Below are 25,668 nucleotides of genomic sequence, written 5' to 3'. Positions count from 1 at the left end.
AAAGGAGAATTTCGCGGCACTTAGCAATTGAGGCGTCGTATAAGCGTCGCGTCAGATCGAGGGTTTGATACGAGTTACGGACATTTCGCTGGTGCCAGTGAGAAATACGGTACGTATATAGAAGATCTAGTGTACTGTGACCTCTGTATCCTCGTATTTTGAGTCTTAGGCTAGACCGACCTACTCTAACTGAGAATCCACGGGTGAAGTCAATCGCCGCAAGGCACTGAGTTCCAGCGTGACGAAGCTGAGGCTGGAGCAAAAATGGTCTGACGTGCCTGCAAGTGAAAGCAGTCCTACCCATCTAGTTGCACTACCTCGAAACACTGTTCAGTTTCACTTAGAGACACTCAAGATGGAGAGGCCTCAATCCCTCAGGGACATGACCTGGTCGTCTGCCTTCTTCTTTTGCCTCCGCGGCATTTACTCGTCATAGTCGAGGCGTCTGGCTGCTACGGAGCTCACTTGCCCTCCTCTTTCTTAGTTTCTCTCTCCGGTGTCTCGTTCGAACAACTAGACGACACACTCTGTGCTGGACTGCGTACCGTGCTGCAGCTATCTACGCCGAATCCAATAGATACGATTCTTTTGCGCATTCAGCAAACAGTTCCTTCTAGAGTCTCGCACTGCATATCTCTGAGTTACGCAATGCGGGTTCTCCCCTCTTTCGGTTTCGTGTCACGCGGTGTGCTGTCCTGCGTGTCCTGCTGAACCAGCTACGCTGTGCGGCCGCTCGATTGGGGAACCTATTTACGTACCTCTACGTAGCCACGCGAAGAGAACCCGTTGTTTGCGCAGAAAGAGAGGGACTGAGACATGCGAGACGCGTTTTTTCGCGTGGGAGATAGGGGCTTTGGCGAGTGCTGGCGCAGCTGCGGCTTCTTTAACAGGGCGTGAGACGCAGGGTCGTCAACGGGCTCGGCGAAGCGAAGCCCGTTGATGGAGCTCAATGAAGTTTCCCTCGTCTTTTTTCCTGCGGCACTCCTGTTCATTCATCTTGTGGATGTTTTTCACCCCCCTGGCCACGAGCCTCTCTCCCGTTGTCGTCGAGACAAGCACGGGAGGCGACCTTTTGCACGTTCAGCTGGCTGGCTAGTTTTTCGTTTGCATGCTGCGTGACGGTTTTTCGCCGGTCGCTGGGTGTGTCCGCCGTTCCTTTCTGTTCCTTTCCGCATCGTCATCGAAGCCGCCTGTGCTCTTTTTAAGGCTCACACATGCATGCGTCTGCGCTTCTTCGAAACCGACGCATGACTGAGAACTCTTCAAGAGAAATTCGTACTCGTAATTCCATGCCGGGGCTGTCCGCGCGTGCGCGCCTTCTCTCAACCCGAGAGAGGAGTATGACACTGCCTGAGTTGCTCCACCGACGGGGAGTCTCTTTCGAATTTCTTGCCTTCGCTACGCGGCAGATCTGAGTTGATTCCTCGTCGCGCAGCTTCCGTAGCTTCAGCTCGCCGTACTCGCAGAGAGCTCGTGTTTCTGCGGAGGCGGATTCCCCGTTGCAGCACACCGCAAGCGGCAAGAAGATGGCTAGGGCCGCAAAAACTCTGCAGCTCCGCGCAAATGGCCTCTGTGCGGCGCTGAGGCAGGCAAACCCTGCGCGCGAGGAGATTCTCACTGGATACAGAAGGCTTGGCGGCTCCCGCCTCCGCGTGGAGTCACACACGCAGCCGCAGCCTTTGCCAGCAGCCGCCCGCCAGCTCGGCGGCGCCCATCAGCTGTGCAGACACTGGGAGAGACCAACCTGCGGCGCGTCTGCGCTTTGTTCTTCCGGCGCATGTTTCGACGTGTCTGCGCGTTCCTTCTCCACGAGGCGCGGAAACCTGCTGGGCCTCGATGAGTTGGAACGCAGACTCGAGACCGGAGAGGCCGCCCCGGGGTTCTCCCAAGGAGGCTACGACCGAAGATTTGAAGGCGCAGTCGTCGCAGCCACAGGTGAGAGACGGAGGCCTATTCATTCCTGTGTGCAGCCCGTAGGAGGAGAGAGGGGAATGATGCACGCTTGAGTTCTCGGTTAACTGACACGCCGGAGGCTCTCCGGCCGCCCTCGTCGCAGCTCCGCCCTCCGTCCCGCGCTTCTCGCGGCTCTTGCGTCGTTTCCATCTCTCCAAACCGCATCCGGAACTCTCCAATTCTGCCTTTCTTCTGAGTCACCCTCGATTCTGGTCTTGGTCTGCAGACGTTGCATCTCGTTTGTGTCTCTTGCATGCTCGAGTTCTTTCCTGCGCCGGGCTCCGCTCGCCGGCTGCGCGTGAAGTTTTCAAAGCATGCAGGCTTGCAGCAGCGCATCCAGAACCTTCCTTCTGTCTCTGTCTGCAGCTGACGTCCTTCTGGTGCGCGGCCTGGGCGCGGCGTCTGTCGGCAGCCTAGTGGCGTTCGACGGAGACGCCTCAGCTGCCTCGTCGTTCCATCTTGGCGTTGTCCTGCAGCTGCTCGACCAAGATCTGACTCTCGTAGGGCTTCTCGGCGACTGCATGCGTGCCCTTCCGGCGCCTGCCGCCGCCCCCTCTGCTCCCGGCTGCGCGGTGAGCAGGGCGCCTCTCGTGGGCGACGTGTGCAGACTATTCGTCGGCGACAGCTGCGGCGGCGTTTCAGAAAAGGACCGAAAGCAGATCACGTTGCCGCTCCTTCGGCACGCGCCTCTCTCGCTGCTCTCTACTCTTGCCTCTGGCAACACGCCGTCCCAAGACGCCGCCGATGCCGCCACCGCTTCTGATGCTGCGCGGGAGCCTCAGGAGTTTTGGAATCTCTTCTCGCTGCCCGCGCGGGGGACAGCTCCGTCGCAGCCCCGAGGCTCTGCGGCGACGGCTCTGCTCCCTACAGGCTCCGTGGTGCTCGACGCGCTGTCTCCGCTCCAGCTGGGCGCGTCGGGCGCGGTCGTCGGGCCTGTGGGGACAGGCAAGTCCACATCCCTCCTGCCGCTCGTGGCCTCGCACCTTGTCTCCTCTTCCTCGCCGCTGGCCAAGGCGAGTCCTGCGGCGATCACCGCGGCGGCTGCGTCCGTTCGCTCCAGTCTCTCGGCAGCCGCTGCAGGACTTGCCTCACCGTCAGAGACCGAGCGCGCGTTGCGCTTGCCGCCACCTTCTGTCATTTTCCTCTCTCTGCGGGCGTCTCCGCTGTCGGCGCTGGAACGCTGGCTCGACACCCTGACTTCGGTGGCGATCCCCTCCGCTACGGCTTCGATGTCGCTGCTCGGGGCGGCCGCGGCCAAGGCCGTCCGCGCCGCGCCGTGGTGGCGCGCCGGGGATGAAGAAAGCAAACGGGCGACCGCAGACGAGTTTGCGAAGCTCGGGAGGGAGGCCGCTGTGACGGCGGCCGCTCAGGGCCTCGCGCGAGGCGCGGGTGGGCGCAAGAGCGACGAGCAACCATGCGTGCCGCCTGGGCTTCTCTTTCTGTACGCCCACCCTGAGATGCAGCAGATGCCCTGCTGTATCTACACTGCGCCGATGCTCGCACTGAAGGCTGCTCTCGCGAGCCAGGCCGCCGGACAGAACGTCCTGTTAGTCATTGATGGACTCGACGCACACGCCGCCGCGACTGAGCAGCTGAAACAAAATGTGAAAAACCTCCTCGCGTCGCCCTCCGCCCGCGCCGTCCTACCCGCCGCTGGGGCGAGCAGGAAGTCCCAGGCAGTAGGACGGGGTGTAAGTACACCCGGAGGCGTGTCTGTGGCGGACGCCGCAGAGGCCGGTGCCCTACCCGTGTTACCGTTCGCTTCTCTCAGCAGTTACTACGGCCAGCTTGTGAGTCAGACAGGCGCAACTGCCGGCGAGAAAAATTCTTCGCTGTCGCTTCTCTGCGTCCTCGACACGCCGCCAGGTGTATGCACACCCGGGAGTGCGGCGGCCGCCGGCGTTGGCGCGGACCTGACGAAGCAAGAGAGGCAGTGGAGCCGCGTGCTCAGTTCGACGATCCACGGAGACACGTCCCTCGGCGAAGCGACGCTGCGGAAGGCTGTCGAGGTTGCGCAAGAGGCGCTCATTTCCTCTGTGGATAAGACCGTCGTATTCAACCCCGACGCGCAACTCGAAAGACAGAGCATGCACCAACTCAACAAGGGTCGCCGCATCTACTCGGGGCGCCAGGCCTGCGCTGAAGCAACGGCGGACGCCAGGCGGAAGTTGGACGAGGAGAGTTCTCTTCGCGCGTCCTCCGGGGCGAAGCGAAAGAGTGGCGGGGGTGTCGGCTCTTTCTACCCGATGGTCGACGTCGAGTTTCTTCTCTCAAGCTCACCAGCGCTCCTATCTGCAGATGCATGCGCTGCGCTCTCCGCCTCGTGCTTCTCGCCGTCGCTCCAAGAGAACCCACCCCCCCCGGAGGTGCTGTTTGAGGCACTCAAAGACCTCTGCCACAAGCATGCGAGCTGCGCGAAATCAGGTATCCAGGAGACGGGCGCGGCGGAGCGGGAGATCTCAGGCCTGCCGGGAGTGGACTCCAGCGCGTACGATCCCTCGCCGCTGCTTTCGGCCGCAGCCAGTGCATTTGCGTGGCAGCAGAAGGTGCTGCGGAGTCAGACCGAGCGCCAGGAGATGATGGCGGCGCTCAAGTTGTTCGTGGACGTTTGGGAGGAAGAAGAGCTCGTCAGTCTGCGGATCGCGTCAGGTGTATGTACAGCTCAGCGCGCAGGCCGCTCGTTCAGCGCGGCTGAGCAAGTCGTGCTTCTTCGCGCGGCGGCGACGCTGCTGTTTGCGCCGCCGACTGGGGAGGAGCGGGCGAAGGAGCGCGAGCGGGAAAAGTCGCTGTCCTCTGCGGCGCGCGTGGCAGCGGAGGCAGCGGGCCTCGCGCTGTGCAAGAAGCCTTGGTTCGTTGGGCAGGACACCGGGCTCGTTTCCTTCGAGGACCTGTGCGCCTTCCAGGAAGATCTCTTCGGGCTCTTTCGCGAGCTGCATCCGCAGGTATGGAAGACGCTATGCAGGTACCTCGCACAGCACGAGGCGCAGCGCCGCGCGCGGAAGGAGCTCGCTGAGCCGCGGGCAGCTGGCGAAGCGGCGGCGCAGGAGCGGAGTGTCATGGTGAGAGACGCGGCGCTAGACTGCCACCTCAACGAACGAGTCAAAGAGCTGCTGCAACTGATTGGCGCCATCGATAGAGCCCTCCTTGACTTGAGACCTATGCTCGCCCTCACGCGGCCTGCTTTCGACGCGTGAGAAGAAGCGAGCATCACCTCGCAGACAGAAGGTGCGTGGAGCCGCGAGAGCGAACAAAGACGGCGAGCCACTAGCGCCGTCGAGGGGGAGAGCGAGGGCTGACGAATCAGCGCCCGCAAACATGTCTCGAGGTCTCTGCGGAAGCTGATGGTCCACCCTGGTGCGCGGTGTCTCTAGGCGAGTGCTGCAAAATGACAAACAGCCGATGAACTGGAGAGAGACACGCAAACGCCCTGCGAGAGAGAGATACGACCGAGACGGACAGACGAGGAGAGACGGAGCGGCGCAGGCCCAGCGCGCGAACGGATTCATACGCCGAGAGACGTAAGCAAGAGACTTGAAGAGACAAGAACGACAGCGGCGCGGCGCAAATAAAGACTCCGCAAAAGCCTTCTTTCGCACCGGCGGAGAGGACGGGGTTCGTGCAGGCTGCCTGCCCTGTGTCTCCACTTGATCTTTTGCTGGCTTTCTACAGCACTTTGACGTCTTCAGGAAGCGGAGATCTTCTCCTGTGCGCGCGTGCGTTCCGCGGTCTCCGCCACGCGAGGCTTAAAAAAGCAGTTATGGCAGATTCGCTAAAACAGCCTTTCGATTTCCGGGGAGCTGCCTCAGAGGCGAATCGGCAGGTGTCTCGCGACCCTCGAGCGAGAAGACGGGGGTCTGGTGTCTCGCCGAACTACACACATCGATGTATATACATGTAGCTGTATATTTAGATTCCAATTTTTCATCGGGCGCCGACGAGGTACCTGTGTATCTCGCGAGACGCCCGGCTTCCGCCTGCGCGCAAGACAGTGTCGCTCAGCATCTGCCTGTCGCTGTACGTTCGCTCCCCTTCGTTTTTCGAATGATCATGCGCATCCGCCTCGCTCCGCTTCTGCCGTTCTTTCGACTAGAGACATTCTTTTTGCCTAAGCGTATATCTACTTCGATGTGGCTTGCATCCACTTCGATTTATCCGCGCACACCGCCGCTCGACAGCGGCGGAGGAATCGCAGAGGAGGCGCTTGGGAGCTCTCACCTCACCACTCCGTGAGTCGGCAACAGGCGTCGAAAGCCTGGGAGCGGGCGGTCTCAGAAAAAGCGATTACTCGAAACAAGAGTCTCTCGCGAAGCAGAGAGATGCACGCGGTGTCGGGCAGGCGACAGACAAGCAAAAACAAAAGAAAACAGAGGCCGAGCCTTCAGAGTTAGACACAGGGTGCACCATGAACCGCGGCTAAAGAGGAGACCAGAGACGAGCAAAGACTGCCAACGGGCACAGAGTAGTCACCCGGAGACAGCGAGAAGGCGCCGTATCGCAGTGGAAAGACATGCGACGGCAATGCAGGCCGGTGGCAGAGAGACAAAGAAAGCGCACAACGCAATCAAACGACAGCGGACAATCAGATCACAGCGGAAGATCAATCGACAGCGAAAGATCAAACAACGGCGACAGACAGCCGGCGGAAAGGGAATGCCCTCGACACAAGAGACAAGACATAACGTCAGAAGCCACGGAGCTGAGCGAGCCCAGGTGGGATCGCCTGACAGATTGCACAGAAGCGCGTCGCGCAGGAATGGAAAGAGATCACTCGAAAAGGGCAATCACGAAAACGAGACAAGGGGCTCCAAATTCATATGTGTGTCCCGCCGCGTCTTCGTGTGGCGGATACGCTCGCCTGGCGTCTTGAAGCACCTGCGGCTACGGAGAGCCAGAGGTTTGCTCTTTTTTCCTCGCGCCTCCCCTGTCGCAGGCCCTTCCTTTTCGTCATTCCGTTTTCCATCTTTTCTCGCTCGAATCTACTTGCGCCTTCCCCTAGTCTCCGCGGGCTCGGGGACTGGCGTCTCGCGCTTCTTCTTCTTCGAGGCCTTGCTCCCGAGGAACGAGAAGGAGAAGAGCGAGGCGGAAGCCGCGTAAGGCGCGACGCGTGCAGGCGGCAGATTGAAGGAAAGCAGCAGGGGAAACGGCGCGCCGTCGCCGACTTCGTCTTCAGGGCTGGGCTCGCGAATCACGCGGACGGAGCTCCTGACAAGAAAAAAACCAATGAACGACGCAAACAAGAGAGCCTCGTCCATGCGGACTCGAGAACGAAACTCGTACGCAAAGGCCACAGCACGCTTTCGCATGAAGAGAACTTCTCGAGTCGTGCTTCCAGCGCCGCTGTCAGCTAGCCCCTAACACAGCCTCGATCAAACGAAACCGAGAAACAAGACGCCCTGCAATCAATCAGTCTACTCAAGAGTGCCTCCTATCTCTATCACTCGCCTCTCCGCATCTCTACGTCTACGAATTCCTCGCCCACATTTTAGCAGAACGCATCGACACGTAAACGTATCTACACATCCTGCAGCTGCATTACTTGCTCCCTGCGCAGAGCGGACCGTGCGCCGCTTCCGCGGCGAGGAGACCAAAAGGCTGTCGCAGAGGGGAACCGGCAGCGAACTCGAAAAAACGCACTTATCGGCGAACTTACACGAGTGCCTTGAAGGGTGCGCTTGGCGAGGGTCGCAGAGCTTCGATACACTGCGAGAAAAGCGACACGAAATACAAACGCCATAAAAAAAGCGAACCGATCGCGACCAGACACCCCGAGCCCTTTCCTCGTACCGACAACATACGCCATTTGCACTGGAAGACATATAAATATTAATAAATATATGAAAATAAATATGTAAAAATATATTCAACGGTGGGAGTATTGTCTCTGCAGTCGAGATCTGTGAAACACCCGCGTGCATTGCTGGAAGACAGCAACCTTTATATATATATATATATGACGATATCTCATAATGAGTGTTGTCTCAACGCCGGAGAGGCGCGCGGAAGGCAGAAAGCCGCATGCGCCGCGTGACATCCTCGCGCGCGCCTTACGAGCTCGGCGACGTTTGGGATTTTGCTTCCTTCTGCTTCGAGCTGCTCGCCTCCGGTGTGCGCGGCGATTCGCGGCGTCTCCGTCGCGCCTTTCGCCTCGGGGTAGGAGAAGGAGAGCGACGCGGTGCCCTTCAACGCCGTCTGAGTCATCTTTCCGGCGAAGTAGTCGACGGTGATGCTGAGGTCTTGATCGGAGAGCAGGCGCGCCAGCGCGGCCTTCTCTGGCCGCGTGGGCGCTCCGCCGCGCGCGCCTGAAGCCTCACCCGCGCCGTTACCATTCCGAAGCGCAGTCTCGTGGAGGATGCGGCGAAGATCGGGGTGAGTCTGCAGACAGACACCGCGACGTGGAAAGAGATTTAAATCTAAACTCGAGACGCGCGAGAGACGACGCAACCCCGGCTTTTCAACGGAGCTCTGGCGTGCTTACCTGCGCAAAGTAATTGAGGTACTTGTAGCACACCACCTGAAAAGAAGAAAGGAAAAAAACTGCAGCGTTTGATTGAGGTCCCGCGCACACAGACAGACAGCGACCGCGTCTCAGACCTCGCGAGTCAATCGAACAAAAAGGAGACACGGCGTTGTTTAAAACAACGGCCAGTTGCGTGGCTGCTTACGCCTCTCGCGCAGCAGACTTCGCTAGTCAGTGCCACCGGTCGCTTGCTCAGCGCGCGAGAGTGAGCCTGCCTCCAGCGAGAAGAGCGAAGACCAGAGGCGACGCAAAAAACGTACGCGGTCGATCGCGCCTCGAATCTCCGCGTAGGTCTGACGACAGAGAAGGAGAAGGCACGCGAGAAGAAGGAAGCTCCCGATCGGGTGCCGCGAGCCTGCGCGCGCGCCGCCCTCGGGCTTAAGGAAAGGCTCTGAAAAAATGGGAAAGAAGGACAAAAAATCACCATCACTCAGAGGAGCCAGGAAGCCGCACCGGGCAGCAGAGCCCAGCAAGAAAAGAGGGACAATGATGGAAAAGGAACGAGTAAGCAAGATGCAAAGTAGACGCGGTGCAGGTGAAAGAGACGGAAAGAAGGAAGCCCTCAGCAAGAAGGACCCGGAAAGGTTCGAAAGATTGTGAAAAGAAGACCAAAGCGAAGCAGAGAGAGGAAGCGAGCGGCGAGAACGCGTGCAGAGAATCGCGCAGCAGAACGCGGAGGAGAAGAGGCATCTCCTAGCTGACAAACACAACAAACCTATCTCGCTGCCGTTTTCGCACGCCGCAGATGCAAATAATCGGAGTCTCGCGTTCAAACAAACGGGAAGTGAGGGCGTAGGATTGAATCCACGCCTCCACGTTGAGACACAGGCGTCTCCTTTTGCTCACCGATATCGGGGTTGTCGTATGGATTTCCCTTCACGGCGATGAGCGCCTTCGTCTCCCCTTTCTTTGCCTCGGCTTCCGCTCGCTCTCCACCTTTTCCTTCGTTGTCTCTGGCGTGGGTCTCCCCGGCGCTCGCCTCCGGAGTCTTATGCACAAACAACGTGTCGAGCACCCAGTGCGTCTTCCGCCCGCCATTCGCGCCTTCGCGTCTCTCGCTTCCGGAGCCCGCCGCTGCGGCGTCCGGCGCGCGATCGCGCCGCCTGACCTCCTCGTAGACTTCCCCGAGCAAGACGCTGCGACCCGCCGCGTAGAGCGCCCGCGCGCCGTCCAGCGTCCACTGCTTCAACAGATACGGCCGCTCGCGCAGCGCAATCCAGTCAACCTTCTCGTCGGCGAAGAGCGTCTACGTAAGAACAAAGTCGCGAACATGCGCTACAGAAAGGGTGCAAATATAGAGGCGCACAGCGTCACGTTGCCTCACACTGAAAAGGCATATATATATCGTGTATATATAGTTATATATTTAGCTATATATATATATGCATACTAGCACAAAACGTGCGGATGATATGTATGTGTATATACCTATATATATAATATAATATATACATAAATATAAACCCATATTGATAGATCGACATCTGTGTTTGAAGGTGGCTGTTAGAGAATGCACGCGCCAGTGTGAGGCACACCGTGTTGCCGGCGAGAGAGACTCCGCTGTGAGCCATGAACGACGCATTTTCAAGACAGACACCGAAATACACACGCGCAAGCTGCTTCAAAGCCGTCTGACTCGCGAGAGGACAGCTCTTCAGATGCCGTGAGAGACTGCGGACAGCGCCTCTCGCAGAGGTTCAGGTTTCACAAAACATCCTTTTGACGCAGATAAAGCAGATATTGACTCGCAACACCTCCAGGGAAGACTCCGACAAACAAGGGGAGTATCCTTGGAGTGAGATCTACTCCACCCTCGGTGGGGGTCGAACCCACAACCTTTGGATTAGAAGTCCAACGCGCTATCCATTGCGCCACGAGGGCAACCAGCCTCGCGGCTGCGTGCGTCTTCTTCCCGAATTCGGGAGTCGAACACTCGTGGCTCCTCTACACTTTCTAAACTCAAAAAAAGAAACTCGCTGCGAGGGTCCCCCTGCAGGCCTGCGCTGCCCACGAACAAATGAAAACTCGAGATTAGCCGCAGCGAACGTGGCTCGGCATGCGAACAGAAACAGCCACGCATAATAATATAAACAAATACAACAATATATATATGTATATATATATGTTGTATATTAGGGTGCGTGCATCATGAGAGACAGCGATTCGCCTATGCCGCGCAGTAGTGCCCGCGGAAAACTCCGCGTGCCTCGTGGAAACCCCACACTCTCGCTGCGACCCTCGACTGGAGGGGAAGAGGGCATCCGACCTCGCGAAAAAAAAGCCAAAAAATTGGAAAAAAAAAATCGAGGAAGCCCCACGCAATCATAGAATGCACAACGCCGCCACACACAAACAGACGCAGACGGAGATATAGTAGGCCCTCTTTGTCTCGATGTACTACTGAGTTAGGGCGTGTGTAGCGACCTCGTTCGGAGAGACAGGGCACGAAGCGCCCGCGCGACGGCAGGTGCTTTCGCCTCAAAACGTCTGCGGTTGACGCTGGCGTCCAGACTCAGCAAACAAGGCGGAAAAAGGAGGAATTGGTGCGGCACGAGGCTCGCCAATACGACCGCAGCGGGGAGGTTGGGCTCTCTCTGCTGCCCTCGTGGCGCAATGGATAGCGCGTTGGACTTCTAATCCAAAGGTTGTGGGTTCGACCCCCACCGAGGGTGGTTTTTCACGGCGAATTTCCATGCCGATTTCATCCGTCTTCTACTCTCGTGCCTCGAGAGAAGTCAAGAAAAAAGGAAAAATCGCGCTGAAAAGCACGATTATTCCCCTACAGATGGCTCCTCAGAAGGCCGTAGCCGCATGCACATCGTGAGCGCGCACCGCGACCGCCGCCCGGCGCACACGCGGCAGAAAAGAAGGCCGAAGAGTCGCCAACGGCAGAAGAAAGCTGTGTCTTTACACTTTCCATTTTGCATCAAACTCACCTGGAAATCCTCGTCGTCGCCCTCGCCATCGCCGTCTGGCAGGAAGGCTGAAACGAACGCCTGCGCGCGTGCGATGGAACACACCGCAAAGACAACCGCATTGCCGCGAGCAGTTAAAAAAAAAAACCGACATCTCGATCTCCAAAACGCAGAAAACGAGAGGAAAACAGAGAGATCATCCGCGAATTGTCACGAAGGGGGCGGGGCTGCAACACAACTGCGGGCGTAGAACTCACAGGCGGAAGCGCGGCGACAGGCAGACAGACCCAACTGGGATCTCGATACAGGCATGCCTGACTCTGTATCTTTTTCCTCTAAATATTCGCCAACATAACGTAGCGGGCACCTCAGGCATCCGCCTCCCTTCACTACGCGCACCGTGGAGGCTGTCAGCTTCGAACGGCACACACATACTTATATACAGATGCAAATACATACACATAAAAACATCCAGAGAAACAGATGATTAGAGAGATATATAGATATACGGATGGATAGATATATAGAGGAATAGAGACACATCGAGAGATACACGTAGATAGATATGTACGCGCCTGTCTACGATATACGTGACTATGCGTGATGACTCTTCCCGCAATGTTTCAGTGCGTTGAGCGCAAGCAAAAGTTCATTTTTGGAAACATTTTGAAGTGAATTTCTGCGCCCACCGAGCCAGAGGCCTTCGGTCCTGAGACTTGCATCTTTGCGCGCTTGAAGACGCCGGAGGAATCTGTCGTGTCCGCGACGGGGCGAAACTCCAGGGGGCTTCCGAAGATATCTCGAACTCTCTCGTCAGTCTGCACTCAAATCAGACAATAATAAAGAACAACTTGTGCATAGAGCCGCGGCGGCTCCGCTCACGCCTCTCTCGCCTTCCGTCTGCGCCGCGACGTGTCTCGTTCTCGCGTCCTCCGCCGCTTGCCGGCTGTGCCCCCTGTAGCGTAGTGCACTCTGGCTCTGTGTAGAGCGTCGCGCGTCGTTTCTGTGTTGAAGTAGAGAATCGGGAGACGCCTTCGCGACCGCAGAGCCTGACTCGGAACTCTTCTCTGATTCTCTGCATCTCGAGCCATCACCGCCTCCTACCTCCATCAGACGCCGCGCCTCTTCGAGGTACGGATGTCGCGCCTCGCGCGTGTTGGTTTTCCTAAGCAGATCCGACACACAACTCAAAGCGACTCAATGAACCAAAGAGAAGAGCCACGAGCAGGCCGCTTCTTTTTCGAGGGATGTTTCGTCTGCGTCGGAGCCCGAAAACCGGGGAAAAGCCGCCAGTGAAGCGCCGGCACAGCACGGAAAACAAAAGACCTCGCGGGGCGGCTCCAGCAGACAACCACAGCCGCGAAGAAACTCGCGCGCGAGGAGAGAAGACGCAAGTGCCTCAACGCGCGACGAGGAGACGAGGATGCGCAGAAGTGCAGCGACGGCGAACTTCCCAAGCCCAAGCGACCAAGCGCCGCGGAGAAAAGAAATCCCAGCACAGCCAACACGCGACGAGCAGGTGGGAAGAAGGGGACCACGGCAGGAAACGCGACGCGAAAACTCACAGGCGAAGGGAAAACCGAAAAATGGAAGGCTTAACACAAGCCAAGAGCACACCCACATCAGGGATCCGCCTCCCCCAGCACCCGCAGCGCAGAGGCCGAGGCGCGAAAGCGAAGGAAAACGCTTGGGTCTGCAATGCAACACACTCGCAAAGATCTACACACAGTCTCAACCCCGCAATCGGCCTTCCATTAGACTCCTGCGCGCGGATGTACAGAACACTCGAACAAACCTCACCACCTGAAGTACGCGAAGAGGCCAGAGGCGACGGCGACCCACGAGAGCGAGAGGAACAGCAGCACGATGTCTTCGGTTTGGCGAGGGGAGGCCGCGGAGGCATGCGCGCGACGCGCCAGCAGGCGCTTCAACCGCTGGCGCAGCGCTGCGGACGGACTCGCAGAAGAAGAAGCGAAGGCCGGAGGCGTCAGCGCAGAGAGGCGCGCAGCAGAGACGGAAAAGAGAGACTCCGTGCAAGAAGGATGCACGGGGCTCGCAAACGCACGCAGAGAACGCGACAGCGACGCGGCGACAGGCGACGCGGCAGACAGCGAGAGCGCCGCGACAGCCGCGCGCGAAGAACGCCGAAAAATCGTGCGCATGGGGGGGGCGGGCGAAGGACGCAAGGAGAGAGAGGAGCGAGATTTGCGCGAAGGCAACAGATGCGGTGCGGCAGAGGAGGCTGAGAGAAGCGTGGAAGAGAGCGCGGAAGGGCCTGCGTGGAGCGACAAAGCTTCGCGTCTTCCAACGCTCCAGGAGGCAGAGGCCGCAGCTCTGCGCGCGTCGCGAACAGAGTAGAAAAACGCTGAAGAGCCTCGTCTTCCTGCTGCTAAGGCCGGCGCGGAGCTGGGAGATAAAGGAGCATAGAAAGAAGAAGAAGCGGAGGGAGGGGATGAATCGGAAGACGGAGAGGCGAGAGAACACGAGAAGCGAGAAGAAGAGGGAGGAGAGAAGCGAGAAGAAAAGAGAGAAAAGGAGGAGAGAGGAGAGAAGCGCAGCGACGCCATCGTGTCAAGGAGACGCATGTAGAGCTGGAAAACATGCCCTTCTTCCGGTCGCTTGCTCCCTCTCTTTCTCTCTAGCTCTCTCTTCGTTTGCTCTCTCTCTAGCTCTCAGGTCTTTCGTTCCTGTGCAGGAACGACCTCGGGCCAAGCGCCCTCGCCGATGCGGCCCTGGCACACAAGGAGACAAACTCCCGCCTCCTCCGGAGCGTGGCTGACAGGGAAAGAAGCCAATTAACGGGAAACAGTGAAAAAGAGCAAGTTTGTGGCTCTCGCTCCTCAATCTTTGGCAGTGTGCATGCGTGAGAGAGAGCATGCGCAAAGCAGGTGCGCGACAGAGACAGCGGACGAAGTCTGGCGGCGAGCGACAGCCCAAGGCCGCCGCCAAGATTTTTGATGCATTTGGCGCCAAGGGATTCTCTTTTCTGCACTTTTCTCGGCTTTATCCTCAGTGAAAGACAGGGCACGGAGTGCGTCAGTTGGCTGTCCGTGTGTCTCACTCTGAGGGAGTCGCAGGTCTGTTCTGCGCTGGCTGCCGCGCCGACTCAGTTCTCGCGTGCTGTAGACCTCTCTGCAGCGCTTTTCAGCCCTTACAGACAGAGAGAGCATCTCCCTCTGCCTCTGAGCCTCTGTTGACGCGCGGGTTGCTTCAAGTGTCTGCGTGCGCGGCGTGCTTCTTGAGCGTCCGTTCCAGACAGGCCCGCGGGAGTTCGAACGCCGTGTCTTCACAGCACACGACAAGCGATTCTCACCAGTCGCTCCTCTCGCGTTTGTACGCGGAGAAATAGCTTTCCTTCTTCGCCCGCGGTGTGGAGCGTGTCTCCGTTCCCTCCCTGGCTCGTCTCTCCCTCCGCGCTCTTCGCCGACTCCTCTTCAACGCCTTCTTCGCGCGGGCCTGAGGCGACCGCCGCGCCTGCGCCAGCTGCCTCCGCGATGAAGAGGAAAAAGAGTCCTCGTCTGCACGTCGCCCCGCCACGCCTCCGCGGCGCGGCCTTTTTTTCCCCTTGTGCATCGCTTGCGCTCTCCGCGCTTGCCTTCTTCTTTTCCGCGACAGCTGAGCGCTTGCCCTGCTCGACGCCGCCTCTGTCTCCGCCTCCGCGGACTCTCTCTGCCGTCGCGGATTCGCGAGAAAACGCCTCGCGCGCGACGCTGTCTTCTCTCTCCCCACTCCAGTCGCCTCCGCGCGCATTCGCAGCTGCCCTGTCCGCCGCTGCTTCGTCCGCCGCGTCTCCGCTCTCTCTCTCTCTGCGGGCGCGTGCGCCTCCGCGTCGACCGCCGGCGTTCTTGGGGCGCGGCAGTTTCTTCTCAGGCGCGAGGGAAGTTCCCGGCGAGGACGCGGAGGTCGCCGCCTCCGTGCTGGAGTGGCGGGAGCCGGCGAGCCTCGACGACGGCGAGGCGCGCACAGCTTGTCGGTCTGAGACGCGCGACGTCGCTGCGGAGCCCGCCCTCGCTGCGGAGCCCGCCCTCGCGCCGGAGGCAGGAGAGACGCAGCAGCCGCAAGCTGGGCGCGCGAGACGCAGCGGCCTCTCAGGGAGCAGCCGACGCCCGCGAGGGACTCTCGTAGGCCTCATGGACGTCACAGACACGTTCCCGGTGTGGCGGCTCGAGTCTGCATCCGTGTCGCCGCTCCGCCTCGCGGCGCCTTCCCGCGCGCGGCGCCTCGCTTGGCCGTCTGTCCTTTGGATCAGAGGGTCACCGGCGCGCGACAGCGACCCAGACGACGCGGAAACGCTAGCCAAGGGCGGCTTCTTCTCTGCCTTGTTCTCCAGACGAGACGACGCAGGCCGCGCGCGCCGCCTGCGGATTGTCATGCCGCACGTTCAGGTAGGATCTCCTTGCGTTTGAAAGACTGAAGCGCCGCTTTCGCGGTGACACACCAGTGAGAGGCGCGTGAGGCGAGGCCTCCTCAGGCGGCCTCGCCTCACGCGCCTCTCTGAGGAGACTCGGCGCTTCGCCCGCTGCGCTGTGTCACTTGTGTCGCGATATCCTCTTCCGCATGCATCTGCTTCTTCTGCAGCCCTCACCGGGGTTCCGCGGCTCCTTCAGCCTCAAACTCGGCGCGCGTTTCGCTCACGAAACGGCGCGCTGCCTCCAGTGACGGAAAACCGAATTCAGGAACTTCTTCTGATGGGTCTCGCTGCCTTTGCCTGCGTCTTTCGCCTTTTTTTCAGGGCATGTACAACGCGTTGCTTGACTCGAAGCGACTCGCTATGGAGGTCTGCCTCACGGCTGGCGGGCACGTCCGCTTCAACCTGCACAAAGAAGGCTTCCTCAAGCGCCTCTGCTGCAATCTATACTGACGCCCAGGCGCACGCAGCGGCGAAAGCGGGTCTGCTTCTCCACACGTCGTGCATCTAAATCTTTTTTCACACATCGTGGTCTCTGAATGTGAAGATCGAGGTCGCCCGACGGCTGGACCGTGAGCCCCTTTACATTGCTGAATCCGTAAACAAGATCAAATCCTGAGAATGCGGTGAGGGCGTGAGGCAGCACGAGAGGAAGGCGAATCCGCGACGAAGCGACTTCGACAGAGAGAGAGAGACATAGCCAGTTGCGGCGGGCAGCCAATGCGACACGAGAAAAAAGGCGAAAACGTGCACAGTCGATGCCAAACGAACAGGAATGGAGAGACTGCTCCATGAATCGTGCTTCCAACCGCCGTTGAGCGGCCATTTTGGTCTCTCTGTGTTTCTGGGCACTCGCCGAGCTCTTTCGCGCGGCGTAAGGTCTGCTGGACTCGCTCTGCGGCCTGCCGCTCGCGAGTCCTAGCCTGTGGGTTGAGCTGTGCGTTTGTCTCTCCCGATTGGCGCTGCGGGAGAGAGACTCCGCCGACATGGATGCGGCATGATAAGTTGGGGTGGGCGCGCTGCCAAACGCCTCGCGCGCCAGTGAGCCGCAGTTTAAAGTTTTTTCCTGGGTCCAAATTCTGTTACTCGCGGCGGTCCGTCGCGCGGTGGAAGTCAGCCAAGAGCGTCGGCGAACTCAAAAACCAAAAAAACACCCACGAAAATTAGATATATATATGCATGTGTGAATGGGTCGCCGCCGTCATACGCACGCAGGCGCACACGCACATGTTGTTTTTGTGTTTACACGAAGACAGACACGCACACCTGTAGACTCACGCCCATGCTTATATATACAAAAATATATATTTATATATTTATACTATGCATGCAGATCTGTTGGCTTGCAGGGGCTTTAGTCGAAGCAGAGCTCGTAGAGGTTCAGGTCCGTGGTTTGTGAGCCTGTCGTTCGGTGTTGCGTCTCTTCTTCTCTCCACTCGCGCACCGCGAAGCTCGCGTCTCGCCGCGTTTCATCTCGATCTTCTTCTCGTGCGCGCTTGTCTTCTCCTCTGTCGACTGACTCTTCTTCGGCAAAGAGATTCTCTTCATCGGTGCCGAAGAGAGCGCCTTCCGCGTGCATGTTTCCTTCGACTTGGCGTCCTTCATCTGGTCGGTCGCCTGCCGGATGTCCGCCCTCGCTCCTCTCGAGGCGGCGCTCGGCGCGGGCGCTGTCGCTGCTGTCTTCTTTCTCTGGGGTGGACTGTCGCCCTCCGTGGTGTGGCGCCTCTGTCTCCTCTTCGGCCTGCTGGCGACCCGTCTCGAGCTCGCCCGAGACCGGCGCGTTACCCGCGTCTTCGGCTGCTCTGCTGGCCTTTCCCGGAGCTCTCAAATCGCCTTCAAGCCCCATGAGACTCGCAGCGCCCCGCGCGTCGGCTTCTTCACGCGCGTCTGCCTCCTTGCCTGCGTCATCTGCTTCTCTGCCTGCATGGTCTGCTGCATCGTCTGCGTAGGGGGCGGGTAGATGCAGATCGAAGAGGTGACGCACGGTGGGACGTCCGTGCGGGCAGTTGAAAGGGAGATGGAGCTTTGCGAGGTTCCGCAGGATCTGCTGCATCTGGCTCACGTTCAGCGCGTCGCCAATCATGATCGCCGACCTGCAGGCCCTGAGCGGACGCGAGCCCAGCAGACAAAACGAGGGTGCCGCGGAGAAGGTGAAGGAACGAAACACGCAGTCCCAGCCCACAGAGAAGCTGATGTTGGTTATTCACAGACACGCTGGACACCGCGATACACGTAATATTTCTGCCCTCAACATGATGGCGGCGAAAAAAACGCAAGAGGACTTAGGTGACTCGCGAACGAAGGAAGCTCACGGCGATGATGCGCAGGCGCGAGTTGCACTTCGCAACAGCGCAGAGAATACGGAGAGGAAACAGAAAGCCGAGGGAGCCAAGAGAGTCTGAACGTTGAAGGGCGGGCGCCCGCTGCTCGAGGGGCCGCTCACGAAGCCGCGCGACGAAGAGAAAATGAAACATAAATGGAACCGCCACTCGGTGTCTGAACATACAGTTCCTTAAGAAAGACTCGAACGCTCTGCGCGCTGACAGCGTGACATGTCGACGGAAAAGAAATCAGAACCACACCTGCTCGCCAGAATATCCCAGACTTTCTTGGGCCTGCACTGGAGGATTCGATGGTGAAACGCGCGCGTCGCTTTCTTTCGCCCTACGGTCTCTTCTTCATCTTCGCAGCTTTCGCCGTCTTCGCCGTCGCCCTCCTTCGAGCCCTCTTCGCTGTTCTTCTCCCTTTTTTTCGTGTTCTTCTCGCCTGTCTCTCGCTGCGTCCGCCCGCTCCAACGCGCGGCGGCGGCGCTGCCCTCTTCGTCGTGCAAAAGCGAGGCCAAAAACTCCACAAAGTCCTCCTCCTTCAGCTGCGTGCCCTCCACTACAGGCAACCCCGTGAGCGAAAAGGTGCACTCAGACGCGTCGCCCTCGCCAGTCTCCCCGCCCTCGCGGCGCTGGTTCTCGACTTTGACGCGAAATCCGTTGAGGCGAATATGTTCCTCGAACTCGAGGATGGCGCGCTCCATGTCGAGGGGGAGCTGCAGGCGAAGCGGGCGCAGCAGCGGCTGCGTGGCTGGTTTGAAGGCCGCGTTCAAATCCTCGAAGCGCTTCTTCTCATCGCTCGCGTGCTGATCGACGATGAACAGCGAGCGGACTTCGCCACCTGCAGGAGACGACGTTGCAGATGATGGCGCTTCCGGTTTCCCGACGCGGGAGACGAGGCAGCCGAGGATGAATCCGCAGTTGAACTGCCCGATTATTTTCATCTCGGCGAAGGCGGCTTTGTTGAAGAAGAAGCTGCTAGTGCTGGGGTCGAAGGCGCCGAGGACGCGGGCATCCGAGGCTGACGCGAAGGAAAACGCCGCAGGGCAGGAGGCGAACTGGAAAGAAGAGGAGGCTGGCGCAGCGCCCGCGGCGGTGTCTCCTTCCGCCGCCTCGCTGGGCTCCGCGTCTTCGCCGTATACGCATGCAAGATCCGCCTCAGACAACTGACACTCTGCGACAACTGCCGCGACTGTCTCCTTGAGCAGCTTGCTCTCGCTGACGCCTGGCGCTTGCGTGCTGCGTCTCTCTCGCCTGCGCTTCTTCTTGTCCTTATCCTTCTTTCTCCGCTTCCGCCGCAACGCTTCTTCCCGCTCAATCCCCTCTTCTTCTTCCTCCGCGTTTTGTTCTTCCCCCGCAACTGCATCTTCTACGTCTTCTTCTCGCGCCTCTTCTGTCCCCTTTGCTTCCTCTTCTTCTCTAGCGCGAAACCGTTTGCTAGCCGGAGGCGAAGCGAAGCGGTCGCCGGCCTCGGCATCACGCGGCGACGGGGGCTCCGCGAAGAATGTCGAGGCCTGTGCGCCATCTGCACACGTGCCACACGACGAAGCGGAGAGCGAGGAGGAAGCGGCCTCCGCGGCCGCGGACGGAGAGGCAGACGCGCCAGCAGAGCAGCCGCCACGCGTCTCGAACTCTAGGTTCGCTCTAGAGCACGACGCCTCGCCGGCTGGGTCGTCGTCCGCAGGGTGCGGCGAAACGTCTCTGCGCAGTCGCGTGCGCGGGGCCGCGGTGCCTTCGCTTTCGCGCGCCCTCGAGGCTTCCTTCTCGCCTCGCGAGAAAAGCTCCGCCGCAGACGACGCAGCGGATCTGTCTGCGAAGCCGGACAGAAACGCAGGCGAGGAAAATAAAGAGAAGGAATCGTCTTCACTAAACACGGCGTAGCGGCTGCGAGAAGACTCGGATGCGTCGTCCTTCGTCGCGCCGTCGGTCTCCTCTCGGGTCGCGCTGCTGCCGTCTACGGCGTCTCTCGGGGTCGTCTCGTCTTCGTCGTGAGATCTGCATCGCTCTCTCGCCTGCGCCTCGCCCAGAGGTGGCCTCGAAGCCGCTTCGCCAGCGCCTTCGCCTTCGTGTTTCGCTCCTTTTTGCGCGGCCTCTAGCGGTTCAGAGGGCGACGACGAAGTGTCCGGGGGGGACGCAGAGCCGAAGGGCGAGCCCGGTGAAGGGCGGCAGGGCTGCAGCGCAGCGGCGGACTGCGGTGACGCCTGCAACGACGCGAGCGTCTGGAAGGAGGCGACCACGGGGGCAACTGAGTCCGTTATCGACGCCTGAAGGAGAGACAGCGCGACAGAACGAGAAAGCGAAACAAAACGCGCTTTACACTCCAGACAGCGGGCACACCCCAGCGCAAACTCCACGCACAGCCTCAGCGGACGAATCTAAAGCCTTGTTAGGCGAAATTTTCACAGAGCCGTTCACCTTTTGTAGCTACACTTTGTAGAACTTAAGCGCGCGCGTAGCGACAGTCTAATCCGAAACGCACGAAAGCGAACGGCCGACACCCCCACCCCAGCAGCTCGCGAAGAAGGCCCTGCAGCGACCGAAGAAATCTTTCCGCAGTTCACGATGTGACGAAGAAAAAGAGACGCGAGAAAGAATGGGCTACGGACGTGACTAAACAAACCCATTGAGGCGAGGCCGCAAAGGTGCAAGGAGCCGGGGCGAAGAAAGCTGACGGTGCAGCATTTGGAGGGTGCGCATCTCACCAATATCGCCTCGGTGATCTCCTTCTCTACGGCAAGAAGGACTTCCTGTTTGTCCTTCCTGCGCGCACGAAACGCAAAAATCGCGGAAAACGCTGACTCAATCGGACACAGAGGCACCCCGTGCGAGGCGTGCTGCGATCTGCCTCCTAAGTTTCGGAAACGGCGAGTTCTCATGCCTTCTCTATTATCCTTAAGAAGCTTGCCGCCGTCTTCCCACAGCATGCACGGGTCACTGCATATATAAACATCCACACATACATTCATATATTCGCATATATTTTATACATACACATGTGTAGACACTGTATACACACATACGGAGGTGAACCGCGTCTTATATTTATGCAGTTATACGTGTCTGTGTCAGTCCAGATTGATGCGGCATGGATAGACATCTTCGTTTTTCTAACCTCAGGTTGACTTCCAAGAGATGCGGCGCGACGTTGACGAATGCAATCACGATGGGGAAGTAGGATCGGCTGCAGACCTCGCGATACTTCCTGCGCCGAAGAATCACAAAAGCGCAGGCCTCCACTCGCTCGCATCTCCCTCTCGAGCGCTTCACGGGTTGCCTCGCCGTCTGCGCGGCGATCTGTGTGGCGAGAGTCGGGCGGCGCCGGGCGACAAACAGAAACCGACGTGCTAGAAGAAAAAGGCAAAACATGACTGCCTCAACGACATCGCGCGGGCGCCTTACTTGTTGATAAGTTTCTGCAAAAGAGGCGGAAAGTCCACGACCCGCTTGTTCACGAAGAAGAGCTGAAGCGCAGATGTTCGAATGCCCAGCGGCGGACGCGAGAGCAAGACGTTCGCGCTGAGAAAAAACAGAAACAGCCTTCCAGCGCGCGTCCAAGCAAGAGGAGGAGTTCGACGTCAGGGAGGGGAATCCGAGCTCGCAAACCCCGACTCAAGCTCCCGATCTTCGTCGTTTCCGCGACGTCTTCGCTCGCCGTTTTTCTGCGCAGCTCTAAATTTCCTCTGGCCCCAGAGCCCTGGACATCTGAAACTTTGCCTTCCCCCCGCTCTCTCTCTTTGCATTGATGATAATGCATTCGGTGGTGGAATTTTCATCTTAACAAATAGACAAATCCGCCACGTATTTGGGAGAGCTATCCTTGTACTCTTCACGCAACGTATCTACAGTTCTCCAGTTACTTATGTGCCTGCAAGCTCTTTAAAGTTGAGCAAATCCAAAGGCATGCAAGGTAGGTACAGAACCCGCTGCAGCGTGGACCTTCTGAAGTCGAGTCGCCGTAGCTGAGAGGCGCGCGAGCTCGACTTTCGCGCGCTTTTTTACCTCCACGCTCGCTTGGGGTCAGAGCCGCGCAAGTTAACCTCTGCGCACTGCTGCATCTGCCGTGCTCCATAGACGCTCACGGCTGCGTCCATCAGCTGCGCAGCGGTGCCGCGCGTGTTGAGAAGCGTGACCGTGTTCCCGCCCTTCCGTCTGAAAAAGATTGAAAAGTCAGAATTAATCCCCGAGGGAAAACGGGTGAACCCGCAGCGTGCGCAGACAGCGTCGGAGTCGCAATCCAACGCTGTCGTTGCCGCATGCACTCAGACTGTCGCGAGAAGCTGCACCGCAGCTAGGCGGTTCGCGCAAGAGTCTGCGACACGGCCTCGAAGCCTTTCCTGTCCTCCATCGTTTCACCAGGAAGACACACGAGACTTCGCGATTGAACACAAGTCTGCAACGTACTACTCTGCTTGTCTGTCCCATTTTCACCCTACAGACACGTACCACAATTATATATGTATATATATTCACGTATGTGTATATATGTAAACGGGTCTATGTATACCTCGCTTGCGCGTGGAATGCCGGCAGCGGAAGCGGGGGCCTGCGACGCAGCAGGGCGACGAGGCGTCTCGAGGTTTTAGCATCCGACTTCTGAAACACGTTCCCCAACAGACGTTGCTATCTCGCGAAAGAGGAGGAAATAGCCGCAGTTCGTGCGCGCACCTCTGCGAAGCCTCGCCGCCGCCGGCCGCCGAGGACTGGAAGTCGGTGAGGAGGACGCGGCAGTCGGACGCATGCAGGAGGGCGAATTTCTGCAGGAACGCGAGCGCTTCTTGGAAGTGCTTCTGGCGCTGTTGCTGAAGCGCCCGCCGCCGTAGAGGCAGCGACGCAAACAAATTCGTCACCGTCACCGTCGTGCCCACCTGACAAGAAAAAAAAACAAACATATGCTGAAAAAAAACATAGAATAGAACGCCTTTCACACATTCTGAGGCACCCACATATCTATCTGAATGCCTATACGTATCTATCTATATAGATATATTTACGATTACCTATATATGCTAGCATATACACATAGAGAGAGTGACAGATGAATAGAGGAGGTAGATACACAGACAAGCACACGAGTCGCACCGATGCAGAGAGAGACGCACAAATTTTGAGAGAGATGAAAGGCAGAGAAGAGAGGCATCGTGAGCGAGAGACGCAAACAGGAGAATGCTTGTTTGTCGCGTCTTGCGCACCTCCCTCGCGGCGGGCTCGGTCTGGACGATGTTGCCGTGGTGATCAAAGAAGAGACGCGAGGCGAAGGCGTCGGCTGCAGTTCGAGTTAAGATCGTAACGTCACTCAGCGCGCAAAGCGAGGCAAGCGCTTCGCCCTGACGAGGAAGAAAACGAAACACGAAGCCGAGGAGAAGTGAAATGAGACGCGTTCCTTCCCAACGCATACAGATGCGGCACGAATGAACAGATCCATGTAGAGTTGTAAATGTGTGTATTCCGGCATAGGCATGCATGCGGTGCGCACGTATTCTGGCACATTTTACGGCCTGAGAGATCGCTAGCTAGAGCATCACTTCTACGCGCACCCGGTTACACGTACAGATCGCCAGTCTGGACAAGAAGCACGGGAAGCGGCGTGCCTAGTTACACTCGCGCGTTCGCTGCGCTTATTGGAGTTTTGCCGCGCCTACTCGAAATCCCATGGTGTCAAGCGAATTGTAGAGATCCTCGAATTTGTCAATTTTCGAAGTTGCATGGCGGCGGCCTGAACAGCAAAAGTGAAGTCCGTATCGACACACGCTTTCAAGGTTTGTTAAGCGCTGACACTACAGATACTTGCAATAACAAACGGAGCTAGTCGCCTGTATCTGAGCACAGTTAAAAAACCTACGTAGAGTTCCTATTTTGGCTTCCCCCTCAAGGCGATCCGATATCTCTCTAGATCTCTGTACATCTATATCTACCTATCTGTCTATCTACACATATATGTATACATCTATTTCTATAGCTTTGCCGTCTCTCATTTTTACATTTTTTTTCTCTTTCTCACCGAGGAGTGGGAAGTCCTGCGGTGCGATCCCCGACCCATTGTCGCGGACTTCGATGCTCTCAAGCCCCCCGTTGATGAAGCGGACCTCTGCAGAGGAAAAGAAGCAAACACAGCTATACACACCTCTCAGCGGACAAGCAAATACAACGTAAAAGGCACCGCCTGTTCCGCGTTACGTTTTTTGTTTTGTGTTGCTTAAAGAACGCGAAAATCTCGCGACGGCCGTCTTGTCTTCCGGCCGCAGCGTGGAGGAGTGGACGCAGAGGAGGCAGGCGAAACTCGCGTCGAAATAAGCCTTTTTCTGGAGGAAGAATGGAGCAGAAGGCCCGCAGGAAGAAGCCTACCGATGCCGGTCGCGCCTGCGTCAATCGCGTTTTCAACGAGCTCTTTGCAGATGCTTTTTATGCCGAGAACGACCTGTTGGCTGCAGACGCCTTCCGCCACGGCGCGACTCATCGGCTGGACGCGCCGCGCCTCGCGGCCGCCAGGCTGGGGCGGCAGCGAAAAAGACGAGAAGGGAGACGAAAAGGAAGGGGACGAAGGAGAGGAAGACGAGAAGGAAGAAGGATCCGACGGAGAACAAGAGTCAGGCGACGCGGCTGGAGGGCCTGAATGCGTTGAAGAGGAGGGACTCTGCGAGATAACGGGGGAGGAAGCGGCAGAAGAAGGCGATGAAGAGGCGGGAGAGGCAGAGCGCGACGATGCGGAAGCGGCGCGAGGCGCTGCTTCCTGGTTCCGGCGTGGGCGCTGGGATTCACATGCTGCATGCGCCGCCGGGAGAACAAAGGACGCCATGTCGATCGCAGACGCGTAGGAGCTTGTCAGGGGGTCGCCGGCGGCCTCTTGCCCGTCCTGCGTCTGATTTCCTGCCTCACCCGCCTCCCCCCTCCTCTCCACGCCCTCGCACGAGTCCCCATTATCTTCGCTCTGGGTCAGCATCCTGTTCTGCTGCTGCCTTCTGCAACATGCGAAGTTCACTTCGCTGCCGCCAAAATCCGCCACGGCTGAGGGCAGATGGGAGCGTCTTCCTTCGACTCCCCCCGCCCTTCTCCTCTCCTGGCTTCTCTCTTTTCGGCTTCCTGCCTCGCCAGCCCCCGACGCTGGCCTCCGGGTCTCCGCGGCCGCTGAATTCGAATGCAGGCACCTCGAGACCCGCCGCTTGCTGGCTCTGTCACAGGACGTTGCACACCCGACGGGCGAGACACGGGCGCCACGGACGACGGACGGAGGAAAAGTCGCAGGAAAATGCCGGCAAATCTCCACAAAAATCCTTTGTCAGGCGCGTGGAGCGCGAGAAAGGGAATCCGCAAAAACCGCAGGGGACGAAGACGTGTGGCGACAGAGAAGCGAGCGGATTCAGCCGCGGCTCGAAACCGTCTCAGCGAGTGTCAGGCCGCCTGCAGCCTCCTTTGAGGTCACTCCCAGCGCACGCTCCAGAGAGAGGAAGGAAAAGAGTTCAGCGCGTCTTGTCTGCTTGCGGAGGTGTGCGGAAGTCCGCTGCGGAGAAGGAGAACGGCAGAAGTGTTGAGGAGGGCGAGAAGAAGTCGGCGGAA

The 25,668-nt window shown here is 58.6% G+C and overlaps 4 protein-coding genes and 2 non-coding genes across 6 annotated transcripts; 2 read left to right on the top strand and 4 right to left on the bottom strand.

Annotated features, from left to right (window-relative positions):
* Positions 1 to 1,526: 1,526 nt before the first annotated feature.
* Positions 1,527 to 5,147, top strand: BESB_036870 (uncharacterized protein; the record flags this gene model as incomplete). Its single annotated transcript, XM_029362273.1, has 2 exons — positions 1,527 to 1,935; positions 2,320 to 5,147. The coding sequence occupies 2 exons, from the start codon at positions 1,527 to 1,529 to the stop codon at positions 5,145 to 5,147; spliced, it is 3,237 nt and encodes a 1,078-aa protein (XP_029221238.1).
* A 1,782-nt stretch (positions 5,148 to 6,929) lies between these two features.
* On the bottom strand, positions 6,930 to 13,547 carry BESB_036860 (uncharacterized protein; the record flags this gene model as incomplete). Its single annotated transcript, XM_029362272.1, has 10 exons — positions 6,930 to 7,155; positions 7,604 to 7,653; positions 8,002 to 8,325; positions 8,429 to 8,464; positions 8,731 to 8,861; positions 9,317 to 9,716; positions 11,407 to 11,466; positions 12,075 to 12,203; positions 12,490 to 12,550; positions 13,186 to 13,547. The coding sequence occupies 10 exons, from the start codon at positions 13,545 to 13,547 to the stop codon at positions 6,930 to 6,932; spliced, it is 1,779 nt and encodes a 592-aa protein (XP_029221237.1).
* BESB_041190 lies at positions 10,279 to 10,351 on the bottom strand. The gene has a single exon. It is a non-coding gene; the product is annotated as a tRNA-Arg (tRNA).
* On the top strand, positions 11,070 to 11,142 carry BESB_041220. The gene has a single exon. It is a non-coding gene; the product is annotated as a tRNA-Arg (tRNA).
* Positions 13,548 to 14,671: 1,124 nt separating the features above from the next.
* Positions 14,672 to 15,757, bottom strand: BESB_036850 (HECT-domain (ubiquitin-transferase) domain-containing protein; the record flags this gene model as incomplete). Its single annotated transcript, XM_029362271.1, has 1 exon — positions 14,672 to 15,757. One exon carries the CDS (start codon positions 15,755 to 15,757, stop codon positions 14,672 to 14,674), a length of 1,086 nt encoding a protein of 361 aa, XP_029221236.1.
* A 1,390-nt stretch (positions 15,758 to 17,147) lies between these two features.
* BESB_036840 (uncharacterized protein) lies at positions 17,148 to 25,054 on the bottom strand (the record flags this gene model as incomplete). The annotated part of the gene is made up of 11 exons (XM_029362270.1): positions 17,148 to 17,982; positions 18,376 to 20,381; positions 20,820 to 20,877; positions 21,230 to 21,319; positions 21,517 to 21,633; positions 22,117 to 22,266; positions 22,783 to 22,982; positions 23,307 to 23,441; positions 23,757 to 23,830; positions 24,116 to 24,202; positions 24,460 to 25,054. The coding sequence occupies 11 exons, from the start codon at positions 25,052 to 25,054 to the stop codon at positions 17,148 to 17,150; spliced, it is 4,347 nt and encodes a 1,448-aa protein (XP_029221235.1).
* Between the last annotated feature and the right edge of the window lie 614 nt (positions 25,055 to 25,668).

This window comes from Besnoitia besnoiti, chromosome II (assembly GCF_002563875.1).
Source record: "Besnoitia besnoiti strain Bb-Ger1 chromosome II, whole genome shotgun sequence".
In the NCBI taxonomy this organism is placed as follows: Eukaryota; Apicomplexa; class Conoidasida; order Eucoccidiorida; family Sarcocystidae; genus Besnoitia; species Besnoitia besnoiti.
This window is presented reverse-complemented; position numbering and strand designations above follow the sequence as displayed.